The sequence below is a fragment of the Leptodactylus fuscus genome, chromosome 4 (assembly GCF_031893055.1).
Source record: "Leptodactylus fuscus isolate aLepFus1 chromosome 4, aLepFus1.hap2, whole genome shotgun sequence".
NCBI lineage: Eukaryota > Metazoa > Chordata > Amphibia > Anura > Leptodactylidae > Leptodactylus > Leptodactylus fuscus.
The window spans coordinates 51,823,009-51,837,640 of record NC_134268.1 but is presented as its reverse complement, the minus strand read 5'-3'; the positions used below and the strand labels follow the sequence as shown (position 1 = coordinate 51,837,640).

The 14,632-nt window shown below is 46.2% G+C and overlaps 1 protein-coding gene across 1 annotated transcript in view; it reads left to right on the top strand.

Annotated features, from left to right (window-relative positions):
* Nucleotides 1-14,632, top strand: part of MCMDC2 (minichromosome maintenance domain containing 2) — a 39,545-nt gene that overhangs the window by 11,459 nt on the left and 13,454 nt on the right. The window contains exons 3-7 of the mRNA XM_075270384.1: nucleotides 9,336-9,466; nucleotides 9,548-9,607; nucleotides 11,519-11,714; nucleotides 12,914-13,036; nucleotides 13,107-13,214. Coding sequence (XP_075126485.1) covers nucleotides 9,336-9,466; nucleotides 9,548-9,607; nucleotides 11,519-11,714; nucleotides 12,914-13,036; nucleotides 13,107-13,214 — 618 coding nt within the window. The remainder of the gene's footprint in view (nucleotides 1-9,335; nucleotides 9,467-9,547; nucleotides 9,608-11,518; nucleotides 11,715-12,913; nucleotides 13,037-13,106; nucleotides 13,215-14,632) is intronic.

The following is a 14,632-nucleotide window of genomic DNA, read 5'->3' as shown; positions in this document are numbered from 1 at the left end:
TATTGAGATGCACTAGTATATGCCACAATAATGAATTGTATAACAGTTTTTTTTCGTTACGATCGTACCTTGCTATAAATGACAGTGCAGTTCTCAGTGTGTTGGTTTTATGAGAGACTATACTATATAATTGCATCTTGTCACTGTAAATAAATTATTGCTTACCCATAAATACATGTAATAACACAAAGTCATAATTATATATTTTATGGTGATCAAAACCAGGATCTCACCAAGTATAGCACTAACTAGTATACACTTGCAGGGCTGGATCAAGGTTGATAGAGGTGACTGGTAATACATTTGGTTGGTTCTAACAAGTATGTTGGAGAGACCGGACAGCAGCTTAGAATGCGTATGAATTCACATCGCCATACAATTAGAGAACGAAGAATGGACCTTCCCGTGTCAAAACATTTCTGCAATGAGGATCATAATATCACTGATCACATGAAAATTTTGGTTTTAAGAGGGAATTTTAAATCAAGGAAAGAGCGACAGATTTATGAGTATAAACTTATGACCCTGCTTCAAACACTGAAGAAGGGGTTAAATCTGTCACATGGGTTTATGACATCTTACAGAAATCACTGACCTGAGACCCTGAGAACTGTTAAGAATCTGGAATTGTTTACATTGTTTCTACCAATAACTAATAACCCTCTACCCCCCCTTCCTCCTAGAATTCTATCTCTATGTGTCCTTTTGTACATAAATATGCATCCTTCAGAAATGGTTTTTAAATTTACTTGAGAAAGGAGTCGAGAGTTCCGAAACGTTGTAATCTGTCATCATTATGAGTTAGCCATAAAAAGGTATCAGCTACTGAAGACTATCAAGTTTTTTGTTTTTTTTTTATATTTCATAAGGATAGCAACAAAACCAGCGTAGTCAGCCAGTGAAGTCTTCTGGTTGGAAGTACAGATAAATGGACATGCAGGACTTTTTGTCCGTGCAAAAACGAAAGATTATGAAGATAATCTGTTTTCCCTTAGCCCAAACAGCGGCACAACATGGGGTATTCCTGCCCCTGTGTACTGTTTAGGACAGGTGGAATAAGTTTAATCAACTAACAAGTCTGACCTCCCCCTCCCCTATATTAGGTCAGAGAGACCTCTCCCCCCCTGTGTTAGTCACAAGAATGATCCATCTACCTTACAGACAGTAAATCTGAAAATAAAGGGAGGGAGCCTTGTGCCGCTGTTTGGGCTAAGGGAAAACAGATTATCTTCATAATCTTTCGTTCCCCCTACGCCAAACAGCAGCACAACATGGGGATCTAGCAAGAAGGTACCCCACTAGGGAGGGAGACCCTGGCAGGCCGCAGCTAAGACGGACTGACCAAAGGCTACTGCATCGGAGGTGCGCCAGCCAAGTCTATAATGCTTAGCGAACGTGAGGTGAGAGCTCCAGGAAGCTGCACTACATATTTGGTCCACTGAGAGGGAATGCTTTTCTGCGCAGGAAGCAGATACGGCCCTGGTAGTATGGGCCCTTAGGCACTCAGGAACAGGCAGGTCCTGAGTTTGTAAGGAGCCAATGATGGCTTCCTTTATCCATCTGGACAGGGTAACTTTGGATGCCTTGTTACCTTTGTTGTGACCAAATATATTTATGAGTAAGTTCTCCGACTTCCGAAAGGGGCTTGTCCGCTCCAAATATATCCGCAAAGTCCTCACCAGGTCCAAGCTATGCAACTTCTCCTCCTGTTCTGAGGTAGGGGAAGGAAAAAAGGAGGGTAGGGACATTACCTGGTTAATGTTATCAGGGGTGGGAACCTTGGGTAGGAACTCGCGGACAAACCGCAATTGAACCCTGTCGGGAAAAAATTGAATATAAGGCTCTGAAGCTGATAGAGCCTGTAGTTCTCCAACCCTTTTGGCGGATGTTATAGCCAATAAAAATGTTACCTTAAGTGTGAGGTATCTTAGGTCCACCTCAGACAAGGGTTCAAAGGGTGGTTCACAGAGACCCTGAAGCACCGAGGCTAAGTCCCACTCTGGGACCGGCTGTTGCACAGGAGGGCGGAGCCTAGAGGCCCCTTTCAAAAATTGTTTAACCAGAGGATTCTGGGACAACCGCGTCCCTAGATGAGCAGACAGTGCCGACACATGTACCTTCAAAGTGGCCGGGGTTAAACCCTTGTCCAGGCCACCCTGCAGAAATTCCAGAACTGTTTCAATGGACGAATTGTCGGCCTGATTATCTATGCACCACTCTTGATAAATCCGAGCAATCCTTTGGTAACTGCGGTTGGTAGAGTCTGCTCTTGAGCTGGCCAATGTCCTCAGGACGGCCTGGGATAATCCTCTGTCTCCACATACGGTGCGGTTAACCTCCAGGCAGTGAGGTTGAACCTGTCCAGGTCCTGGCAGAGCTGACCGTTTAGAGTTACCAGGTTGTGGACTTGTGGAAGCCTCCAGTATGTCCCTCGACTCATTGACATGAGGTGGGTAAACCATGCCCTTTTTGGCCAGAATGGCATGATCACTATTGCCGATGTCTGGTCCTGCTTGAGCTTCGCCAATACCTTCGGAATCATTGAAATTGGAGGAAAAACGTAAGCTAGTTTGAACCTCCACGGTATTGACAGGGCATCTATTGCCAAGGGATTGTCCTCCCGGTAGAGGGAGCAAAATACCCCTACCTTGGCATTGTATTGTGTGGCCATCAGGTCCACCTCGGGGAGACCCCATCTCTCCGTAAGATGATGAAATATACCTGGATCCAGCGACCATTCGCCTCTCGTCGCTAGGCCTCTGCTTAATTGATCCGCTAGGATGTTGAGCTGTCCTCTGATGTGCACCGCTGACAATTGGGATAAGTTGTCTTCTGCCCAGGTGAAAATGCGGTCTGTCACTTCCATGAGTGAGGGGGACCTGGTTCCCCCCTGTTTGTTGACATAGTGAACCGCCGTCAGGTTGTCTGATCTTACTCTCACCGCCCTTCCTTCTAGGTAAGGGGCAAAGGCTAGGAGGGCGCGGTATATCGCCATCAGCTTGCGCCAGTTGGAGGAACGGGACTTCTCCAGTTGACTCCAGGTACCTTGGGCTAGGGTCTCCCCCAGATGCGCTCCCCAGCCCGAAAGGGAGGCATCCGTGGTCAACAGGGTCCAGGAAGTCTGGGCCGTGGACCTCCCGTCCTTGAGATGAGACCACCAACTCAGTGATCGACGGGCCCTGATGGTTAACTGGATTGGCTTCTGCAGTCCTCTGGGACCGTGGTTCCATTCTCTCAGGATCTCGGCTTGAAGAGGGCGCATGTGCCATAACGCCCAGGGAACTGCCTCGATGGTCGCGGACATTAGCCCTAGGACCTTCATTGCCGTCCTTATCGTAACCTTCCGGGTTCGGGAAAGGTGTCGTGCCACTTGACCAATCTTCTCCTTGCGTGGAGAGGGCAGGGAGATCATCATGCTGAGAGAATCTAGTTTGAATCCCAGGAATTGGATCCGGGTGGAAGGAACCAATACTGACTTCTGCCAGTTTACTAGCCAGCCCAGCTCGGTTAAGAAAGCCACGGTGATACTCAACTGTGTGGTGAGGGTCTCTCTTGACTGGGCTTTCAGGAGCCAGTCGTCCAGATAAGGGACAATAAATATCCCTTGGAGACGCAGGGCGACTACGACCGGGGCCACCACCTTGGTGAAGGTGTGGGGGGCCGATGCTATACCGAAAGGGAGAGCTCTGAACTGAAAATGGCAAAGTTTTCCGCCTAAGCGGACAGCAATCCTTAGGTACCTCCTGTGAAGGGCAAATATAGGTACATGGAGATAAGCGTCCCTTAGATCCAGGGTGACGAAAAAATCTCCTGGCTGCAGAAAGGGGAGGACCGACTTGATGGTCTCCATACGGAACCGTACTCTGCAGATATACTGATTGAGGTACCTGAGATCTATGATCATGCGCCAACCTCCGGACGCTTTTGGGACCAGGAACACGGGGGAGTAGACTCCTAGACCCTGTTCTTCTATAGGTACCGGTTCCAATGCAGCCTTGTCCACATACTCCTGTATGGACTCCTCCAAATGAAGTTGTTTGGTGCCCTGAAGAGGGCAGGTCCTGATGTATTTGTCTGGAGGTGGTGTAGCGAAGCTGATCTTGTAGCCGCTGTGAATGATGTTGAGGACCCATGGGTCTTTGATGTGTCGGGACCACTCTGAGGCGAAAGCGGAAAGGCGACCCCCTACAACCGCGGGAGCGCGGTGCCTGGAGGCGTGATAGTCATATGCCTCTCTTTGCCTCCTGGGAGGAGCCCCGGCCGCCGCCTCTGGATTGACCTCCCGAGCGCCTCTGGAAGCGACCTCTTGCTGTTCCTCTTGAAGGGCGGTAGGTCCGAAAGGAGCGCTGGCCTCTTCCAAATGACTGTGGAAGGCATTTGCCCTTAGAATCTGCCAGCCCTTCCATTATTTTATCCAGCTCCTTACCAAACAATCTTCCGGCCTCAAAGGGGAGACTGCACAAGGTAAACTTAGAGGCGTTGTCCGCTCGCCATGGTTTAAGCCATAGAGGCCGCCTTGCGGCCGTGGATAACGCCATGGCTCTAGAGGCCAATTTAGATTGGTAAAAAACGGCCTCGGCAAGGTAATCCACCATGAGACTAATGTCTGATATGGACTCCAGTAACTCGTCCCTATGGATTCCTGCATCTGTGTCCTTGTGCAGGGTGGCTAGGTCAGACCGAAGCTTGGACACCACCTCCCCTGCCACAATGCTTACGGAGGCCTGAGCTGAAGAGGCGGCATATATTCTCCTTAGGGATCCCTCCAACCTCCGGTCCATGGGGTCCTGGAGATTGGAACCGTCTTCTGCTGGAAGAACTGTGCGTCTAGACAGTTTAGTGACCGCCATGTCTACTTTCGGCGGTGGTCCCCAGGAGCTCAGCTGGCTTTCGGCAATGGGAAAGAGGGTCTTGAACCTCCTGGACGTATTAAACGCCCTCTCCGGCTTCTTCCACTCCGCCTCCATCCTCTTGATTACCTCAGGGCTTGCTCTGAAGGACCTGAGAGATCCAGAAGGGCCCTCACCGGACTCAGCCTCTGGTTCCCTGGCCCTGACAATCTTTAGCAGCCTAGGGACTTTCTCAAGCGGGAAGGAAGCCTTTACCGGTTCTTCCGGTTCCTCCTCAGAGGATACCTGATCAACGATCTGTAGGCCCTCCAAAGACGGGAGGGACAGCTGTGGAGACTCCAGTCGAGGTCTCTTGCCTAACTGGGCAATGGAGGTCTCCAGTTTCCTCATAGAGTCTCCCACGAACTCCTTCACCCATCCCACGACATCACGCAGAGAGGTTTCTTCTGAAGGCGAACCTCTGCACCCACGGCAGCACTGGTAGGCGTACCCATCAGGTAGCGGGATGTTGCACTTTACACATGCCAGGTGCCGGCGCTTAGCGGTGGACTTCCTTGGTGGGATGTCCCGTGTAGAGGAAGAAGATGACATCTGGAAGGCAAGAGACAAGGGTTAAACCCTGTATTGGGACCTCACTCCCCCTCCCCCTCCACCAAAGAACTCCTTAACTTTAAGCAAATAGGGAACAGAATCCTAATACCACAAGGATACCAGTGTTCCAGCTTGAGTGCATGCTGTCAAGCACTCAGTAGCAGGAGCAAGGGCCTTATAAAGGCCGGCGGAGGAAAGGAGGAGGAGAGGAGGACGGAGGGAGGAGGCAGGGCGGGACTCTACAAGTCCCACCCTTTCCCAAGGAAACCCCCCCCTAAAAGACCCCCCTCCTTCTCAAAAGGGGGGGCGGGGGGTAGCCTAAGGCAGGAGAGGGGACCCCCGAACGCCACAGCCAGATAGAGTCCCAATCCGAGCTCTATCGGCTCAAATAGACTGGGCCACGGCGCCAGGAGCCTCTGCGCATGCGCGGCGGCCCGGCCGAGTGCGCAGCTAATACCGGCCGCCGGGAACCAAATCCAGAAGGTAGGTTCCCCGGAAACAAGGATCCTATGCGGCTGAAAGCTGCCGTGCTGCTGCAGACACACAGCGGGACCCGCGGCCGCAGGCACAGGACGCTCCGAAGATCCCCCAAAGCTAAGTAACTCTAAGGGGAAGGAGAGAGATCTCCCCCCCCCCCCATCCACCTGTCTCTGTCCACAGGACAGAAAAAAACACAGGGGGGGAGAGGTCTCTCTGACCTAATATAGGGGAGGGGGAGGTCAGACTTGTTAGTTGATTAAACTTATTCCACCTGTCCTAAACAGTACACAGGGGCAGGAATACCCCATGTTGTGCCGCTGTTTGGCGTAGGGGGAAAAGCAGTTTCATAGTGGAGAGGCTGCATACGGACACCTGCAGTTTGCTTTAAAAACCCATTGAAATGAATGGGTTTTTAAACTGACCGTATGAAAGCCATCCCCAAGCTGTTTTTGTGCAATTTCATGGTGTGTGGACTGCTGGCGCAAGTGTGAACGCCTACTTAAATTGGTGAGGGTTCAACTCTCAGTACTGATCAAATGAATGAAGGCTATTGGCACTTTGCTGACAGCTTTGGTCTCTTTATTGTTTACATCTAGACACTGTTCACACTAAAGTTTTAGGGGGCATTCACACGGAGTAACGCGACACTGATTCTTGCACGATAACTCGTGTAAGAATCAGCGCTGCAAAACAGAATCCCATTGAGTTCAATGTGTTCCGTTTAACTCGCGTAACACATTGAAATCAATGGGAGGCTTTTTAACTCATTGCTTTCAATGTGCTACGCGCGTTAGATTCTTACGCGAGTTATCGTACAAAAATAATTGCCGCGTTACTCCATGTGAATGCCCCCTTAGTATTGACTGTTCTGGAAATTGCAGCATTGTCCCATTCAATCAGCTGATCCTCTAAGGGTCAGACACCTCCACAAGTCTAATATCGATTCCCTATTTTAAGGATACGCTAACAATTTCTAAAAGTTAGTACGGTAACCCCTTTTACTGACATCACTGTGTACCTTATTCTTTACATTATTTTTCTGCTTTCTATGATTATTTTATTGTACAGTGACGTGTCTGTGTATTATACCATTGTTGTGAGCATTTGTCCTGTACTGTGCCTTAGCAAAGATCTAGTGGCAATGACATGACATCTAGTGGTCAATGGGGAGATTGCAATTATAATAATGAATTTGCAATTGATTTAAATGGACTAATCATAACTCCCCATGATTTTCTGCAATAAATATGTGTACAAAATAATTTTCTTTGATTGCTTCACAATGATTTTGAAAATAGGATAGTTGAATGGTCAATGCCTGCTTTCTTGGTGGCCAAGATACTGAAATGATTAATATCAGCATCCTTCATTGTCTAGGAAAGAGAACGGGTAAAAGGGATTATATAGAATTCGAAAAACATGACCGACTTCTTTCAAAGACAGCACCACACTTGTCTGCAGGTTGTGTGTGGTATTGCAATTCATAGGAGCTGAGCTCAAAACCAGGCACAGCCCATGAACAGGAATGGCATTATTTTGATAATAAATTGGATGCGTTTTAGATTCTGTGTAACATCTCTGCCTGTTCAGGTCACTGCGCCACCCTCTGCTCGCATGCAGCGGTGCAGGAGGCGTGTGCAGTTTGATTCCTTGCTTAGAGTTTTTGGTTGCACTGTGTGAACACGGCTCTAGTTTGTTACTTGATTTTCCACCAGACCCGTCTGATTTCACCTTCATTTCCCTCTGCTCCTCTAATTGTTAAATTTGGTCTTGCCCTGTGATTGACAGCCTGCCTTCCTGTCAGGTCGTCCAGGGCGGGTTCATCTCCCCTATTTAGTCTTGGCTCACATTCACACTGGTGCCTGTTATTGCCTCATGCTTGCTGGCTTTCTCTTGCTGTTTTACTTGTATTCTTAATCCTGTACCTTGGCTTTTCCTATTGTCTATTCTTTTGGACTTCGATTTGGCACTGCATTGCTCGACTGTTACTGACCCCTGGCTAGCTGACCTCCCTTTGTTGTTGTTTGTCTTGTCTGCGTTTTGTGTGTCACATATATAGGAAGGGATTGTCTCCAAGTTGCCGCCTATTACATAGGATAGGACTAGGCAAGCAGGAAGGGACAGTGGGGGGTTTCAGCTTATGGTTCACTGTTTCTTGTGCTCCGTTCTAGAGTTTTCAGCAGCTACTGGGGAATTGCTGTCCTAGCAATTCCCTAACATTCTGTCTTGGTATCCCCAGATTACACCCTTTGGGTTCTTTGAAAATATGATATTAATCCATAGGAAACTACCTTCCAAAAAATGGTGCTAGGAGTAAATTCCTCTTTTTCACCAATGAGGTCTTATTTGCACATTCCATATCAAGTGTACTATAGGCAAGCCTTATGTACCAGTATTTGACTCTTTATTCTGTAAAATAGTCCACTGGAAGACAGAAACAAGGGTATGATTGGAAGAGTCTTTAATATTCTCCACCCTCATGGCCGCAATTACATGGTCCAAAATCTGATGCCAAGTCCCAGGCTCGGACTGGGCCGAAAGGGAAAAAGACGCATTGTCTTGTGGGCCCCTAACTAAGGGAAGCTATTGGGCTCCTAGCCCCTCAACTCCTGCAAGAGTGGTGCATGCCATAGTACACTCACTGCACTATATACAGACAGGCGGCATACTGCACCTCACACAGCCCTTGTGCCCATATAATAAACTGGGTAGAATATTTAACAAACTACCCAGTTTATTATATAAAACTACATTGGGTGCATCCTCCCTCCTGGGCCCAGCTCTTCACTGTCACAGTAGGGACCCCATCACCAAACGTCTTGCTCACAGAGCTAAGAGAGCCCTTGTCTAAGAGATGGAGTAGGTAGTAGGCTAATACTCGAAAAAATGTGAGGCAGGTACATTTGTATTTAGCAGTAGAGTGAGCCCTTAGAATGAATTCTACTGATGGCCTTTGCAACAAGTAAAAAATGTCTATTTGAAAGACAGGAAGGAGAAAGTAACAGGTATGGGGCACTTGGATATACCTGTATATACTATAGAAGCCTCCCATGCAACTGCTACAGTATGTGCCCAGCGGACAGATGGGGCCCATTACAGATTGGCCTTGTCCCAAAGTTATTGGAAGTTCAGAACATATACAGGGATATGGTATCCACAGACATGTGCAGAAATATGGTATCCATGGATGCCATATTAGAAAACAAGGTAAAATACCACTGTATTGTGTGGTTAGGAGGATGGAGGTCTCAAATAGATTCTGAAAAGGGCCTTTTTGATATCCACAATGTGACCCCATCTGTGTATGTCACTTCTGTGCTAATGCTGTTGTTCTTTCTTCTTCGAGCGACAATGTAAATGTTTTTCTCTCTTCCTTCCATTCTGAATGACTAACTGATATTTACTTCTCTGTAGACTCAGGTCAGAGTTATGCTATCTACCGATTTGTGATCTCTGTCAACCCCATGGATATCACTGAGCTGAATGCTACTCTTGGAAACTACATATTACATGAACCAGTGAAGGCTGCTAAGATCTTCCAGTCGGTAAGTCTGATAGTTCCGTAAATGCTTCAGATGCTTTACATTGTCTCTCCATACTTCACATTTACTTTATCTGCCATTTAGGTGTGTGATGCTGCAATAAGAACTCTTTCCTTGATAGAAGAATACCAGACTGAGGCTCAGGTATGGCCAATGATTCAGGGAATGATTTCATAATAATTCCCATTATTACAGGGATTATTTATCTCTATTGCAAATATATCCTACAATATGGGATCATTTTTTTAACCTAAGAAACCATCAATCTATTTGGAGAGAAGCATTTTCTATTTTTAATTCAGTTTCTGAGATTAAGGGCAGCCCTGCAGTATCGACACTCACCATTACAGTTTGTATGGCATTGCAGTTGTCCCACGCTGCCTTGGTCCCGGTGATGTGTCGGAGTCCTGGGTGTCAGACCCCTGCAGATCTAATATTGATGGCCTATCCTGAGGAACCCTTTAATAATACAAAGCTTCATTTCTTAAGAATCAATTAGATTTATTACAAGTAAAAGCCAAAAAATTTTTAACATTTTGTTGATTCAGCTCCTAATGTCTGTGCTAATGAATACTGTATATTAATATATCTTTTTGTTGCAGAATAATTGTTTTGTGACATAATTCTTCACCTCTTGCATAGATTTAGTTAACCTCCCACTAGTGGTGGCTCCAAGCAATTTACTATTTAAGAGCACACTAACTACTGGTCAGATATTGAACTTAAAGGGATCCTATAATTAAAACTCAATTTTTTTCTGCCTACCACATAGGAATAGCCTTAAGAAAGGCTATTCTTCTCCTACCTTTAGATGTCTTCTCCGCACTGCCGTTTGGTATATAATCTAGTTTTTGTCGGTATACAAATGAGTTCTGTTGCAGCACTGGGGACGGGCCCCGAAGCTCAAACAGCACTGGGGGCGTCTCCAATGCTGTGAGAGAACTCTCCAGTACCACCTCCATCTTCTTGAGGAACAGGTCTTCTTCACGTCTTCTTCCGGCAGTGGCTTCAAACTTCTAGGCCTCGGGCAGCTGACTGCGCTTGCCCACCAGCCACAAGAAAATGGCCACTTACAATACTGTGTAAGCGGCCATTTTCTTGTGGTTGGCGGGCATGGGCAGTCGACTTTGCCCTAGGCCCGAGGCCTAGAAGTTTGAAACCAACCCCCAGGAGAAGACACGTGATGACCCCGCTCCTGAAGAAGATGGAGGTGGCGCTGGAGAGCTCTCTCACAGCGTTGGGGACATAGTAGGATACTTCAATTGCAACTTCAATGCATGTAACTAGAGGATGGTCATTTAACTATTTGTCTATGAAGGGGACTTGAAATTCTGTATAAGAAAAACAAAGCTCCTTTCATTACAAAGACATATTAAGAAATAAATCAGCACATAAGTTTGTCAAAAAAATGTATACAATAGCATTGTCCAAAAGAAGCATATAGTTATCACCTATCGAATCGAGAAGGATCTGAGTGTTGCAGCCAGCACTTGTAACTAACTATTTCCTCCAGCCACAAGACCACAGTTAGGAGGAGTATGATACAGTGACAGCCGACCATCAGCACTGCTGCTCTATTCAACGTCTATGAAACTGATGAAAATATCCGAGAAAAGATATCTCCACTAGAGATGAGCGAACACTGTTCGGATCAGCCGATCCGAACAGCACGCTCCCATAGAAATGAATGGAAGCGCCTGTGACGCTTCATTTATTTGACCTATTCAGTCTTGAGCACTGAGGGCGGCTCTGATCCTCTATACTGCTGTGCCTCACACTTTTCTAATACGCCTGCCTTCCGCCCTTTTGTCTTTGAGTGACTTTGTCAGGGAGCCATACTGAAATCTTGCCAGCCCTGTGTTCATGCATTTGCACTAGTGTATTAGAGCAGTGTAGGGCATAGCAGGAGCATATCCCTTTAAGGCTAGGTAAACAGATAGGCATCAGCATGTACTGTATACAGTGGCTGCTACCAGTTATTTTAGGAGACAAGTGTGTTTTCTAAGCAATCATTTAAAATGCTATGAAATGATTTTTATGTACCTTATTCTTCAGATAAATGTGATTTTGAAAGTTACACATCTGCCTGACCTACCTGGTTATCACCTAAGCCTTACTGAGTTCCCAATGGATTATAAATCCCAGAGACTTTATATGATGGAGGGAACAGTCACGGCGATGTCTACAGTTACTAAATACACGCAAGGCGCTAAGTTTCTGTGCTCTGATACAAACTGTCCCTTGTCTAAAGGTAAAGGTCTTTTGGTTATCAAGCCGATCTTGTTCATGCTCCATATTCGTATTTTTCGGACTATAAGACGCACCGGACCATAAGACGCACTAAGGTTTTAGAGGAGGAAAATAGGGAAAAAAAAAATTTTAAGGAAAAAAAATTGGTGAAATATTTAATAACCTAATATAATATTTCACCAATGTAAATAGAACCGGGGGCTTTCGGACACAGGGATACCAAATGTGTATGTGTTTCACAGTAATGTTTTTGTTTTATATGTATTGTAGGGCTATGGGGGTGATTTGAACATATCTATCTATCTAATCTATCCTATCTATCTAATCTATCCTATCTATCTAATCTATCCTATCTATCTATCTATCTATCTATCTATCTATCTATCTGTCTGTCTGTCTGTCTGTCTATCTATCTATTCTATCTAATCTCATCCATGGATGGAAAGAGACACCCTGCAGTGAAGCTATGTAAGAAGAGAAAAAGGGGCGGGCCAGACGGGTGAAGGAGGTGTGGTTTTCTAAGCAAACTTGAAAACACACCTCTTTCACCTGTCTGGCTCGTCCCTCCTTCACTGCCTCTCAGATGTCGCTTCTGCAATGATGCCACACAGGCAGGGAAATAGGGGCGGGCCAGACGGGTGAAGGAGGCGTGGTTTCAAGCTTGGCGAGAAAACCACGCCTCCTCCTCCCGTTTGGCCCGCCCCTCCTTCCCGGTCTGTGTGGTTTCATTGCCAGAGCCAGATCTGAGAGGCAGTGAAGGAGGGACGAGCCAGACGGGTGAAAGAGGCGTGGTTTTCTCGGCAAGCTTGAAACCACGCTTCCTTCACCTGTCTGGCCCGCCCCTACTTCCCTGCCTCTCAGATCTCGCTCCTGCAAACACGCGACACAGACAGGGAAGGAGGGGCAGAGCAGGCAGGCACCGTGCTGCTCTTCTTTTCATTCGCACAGACGGGACACAGACGCTGCGCACGCTGCATTCGGACTATAAGACGCACACACATTTTCCTCCCATATTGGGAGGAAAAAAAGTGCGTCTTATAGTCCGAAAAATACGGTAATTTGAGTTTTGTTTTGTTTTAGAACAATTCCTTATATATTATATATCTACTGATTATATGTATTATTCTGGTTTACGTGCTTGTGTGTATTATGGGTAATAGACTAACTGTGTCATATTTAAGTGTGTTTTATATCTATCAGATTTCAGGTACATACGCATCCACATACCTGGGGCTACAGAGTCAGCAACAGTGAGACAAGACTTTTTTTGTGACTTATGTGCATCACCTTTAAAAGAAGATGTGAAATACAGAGTTCTGGGTGGTATGTGATACAAGTGCCTGATTTTAAGGTGACCACAATAAAAGTAAATGTTGTCTATCTGTCTTGTTAGATAAACAGGTGGTTGAATTTGTGGATTCAAAGGCATTACGTATTTTTCAAGGACAGTGTGCAACACATCAGAATTACCGATTCCAGTCATATGCAGTGTTTCTGAGAGGTAAGCTCACGTTCTGTATTGTATATATATATAAAAGAAGAAACCTCTGTTTCCATGAGAAGTGTATAGGAATACAGTGGTGCTGCTGGCTATGTTTTAAACAAATTTGAGGAGCAATTAGATTTTTATATCTCTCCATCAGTAGCCCAGCAAAGGGGATTTGGTTGGTGGAGCTTATAGGAGAGGATGGAATGGAAGAACCCCTGTAGTTACCCCCTTTCTGAATAACGTGTTGAGTTCGATCAGAAAGACATTACAAACGCCCTCATCCAATCCCACTTTTTTCACTGTCCTGGCCTATTCCTAGCTAGGTGACTTTTTTGTCCTGTGGGGAGTTATTTGGTGGAATAGGTTTAACTTTTGTATATTAATAAAGTTTTCAATTTTAATATAGCCTATTTTTGGATATACACCTATCCCTCTATTTGTTTTTCTGTTTTCAATCATTTATAGGGAAACCCTTATCTTTATTTTTTCTTTGGTATATATATATATATATATATATATATATATATATATATATATAGTGGTAAAGTGTACGGTAAGGTGGTGGACGGATTTTATATCTCTCCTGGTTTCCTCAGCCAGGCGAGATAAAGAAAAGCCAGGGTAATCATGTTCTAGCAGAGCATAATCTGCTGGAACTCTTGTTCCTTATTATGGGCTGGCTTTTCTGGACTGGAGGGCAGGTTGGTAGTGGGAGCCTTCCAGTCCACACCCTTACTCCACCACGGGTTTTGCCCTAAGTCCGGGGCATTCACAGGTGAGCTTCCTTAGGGCTATTTGACTGGGGAAGGAAGCTCAGTTAGTAGCCCTGATACACACATCAAGTGTGTGAGCAAAAACCCTCCTGAGACAAACACGTATTGTGTGGATTTGGACCTGCTTATATGGTGACTCAACCTGCTCTAGGTCAGAGAGGTAACCTGCTGTTTAGGTAGAGCCGGACAAGGCTTAGGTTTTCTTTGTTGTTTTGTTACTTTGCTGGCACAGTGTTTTATGCCGAAAACCCAAATAAAACACTGGACTTTTTTATTGTACTACCTGTCTGCATGGTGTCATTGCCGTTCCCAACCGGGTGAGCTGAACCCCTTACAAATGGTGGAGGATGCGGGCATAACAGAAGTCTGGACAGTTGTGTGTGGCAGACATTAAAGGAGCCAGAGGTATATGTCCTGGGTGAAAGCTGCTGCAACTTTGCAAGGACAGTCCAATACCATGGAAGAGGTATTAAAGCAGCTGGTACAAGTCCAGATGCAGCAACAACAGGTCCAGGCGCAACAACAACAGACCCAGGCGCAACAACAACAGGCCCTGGCGCAGCAACAACAGGCCCAGGCGCAACAACTACAGGCCCTGGCGCAGCAACAGGAAACGAACCGCCTGTTAATGGAGCAGTTGGCTGCGCTCCGAGAGTC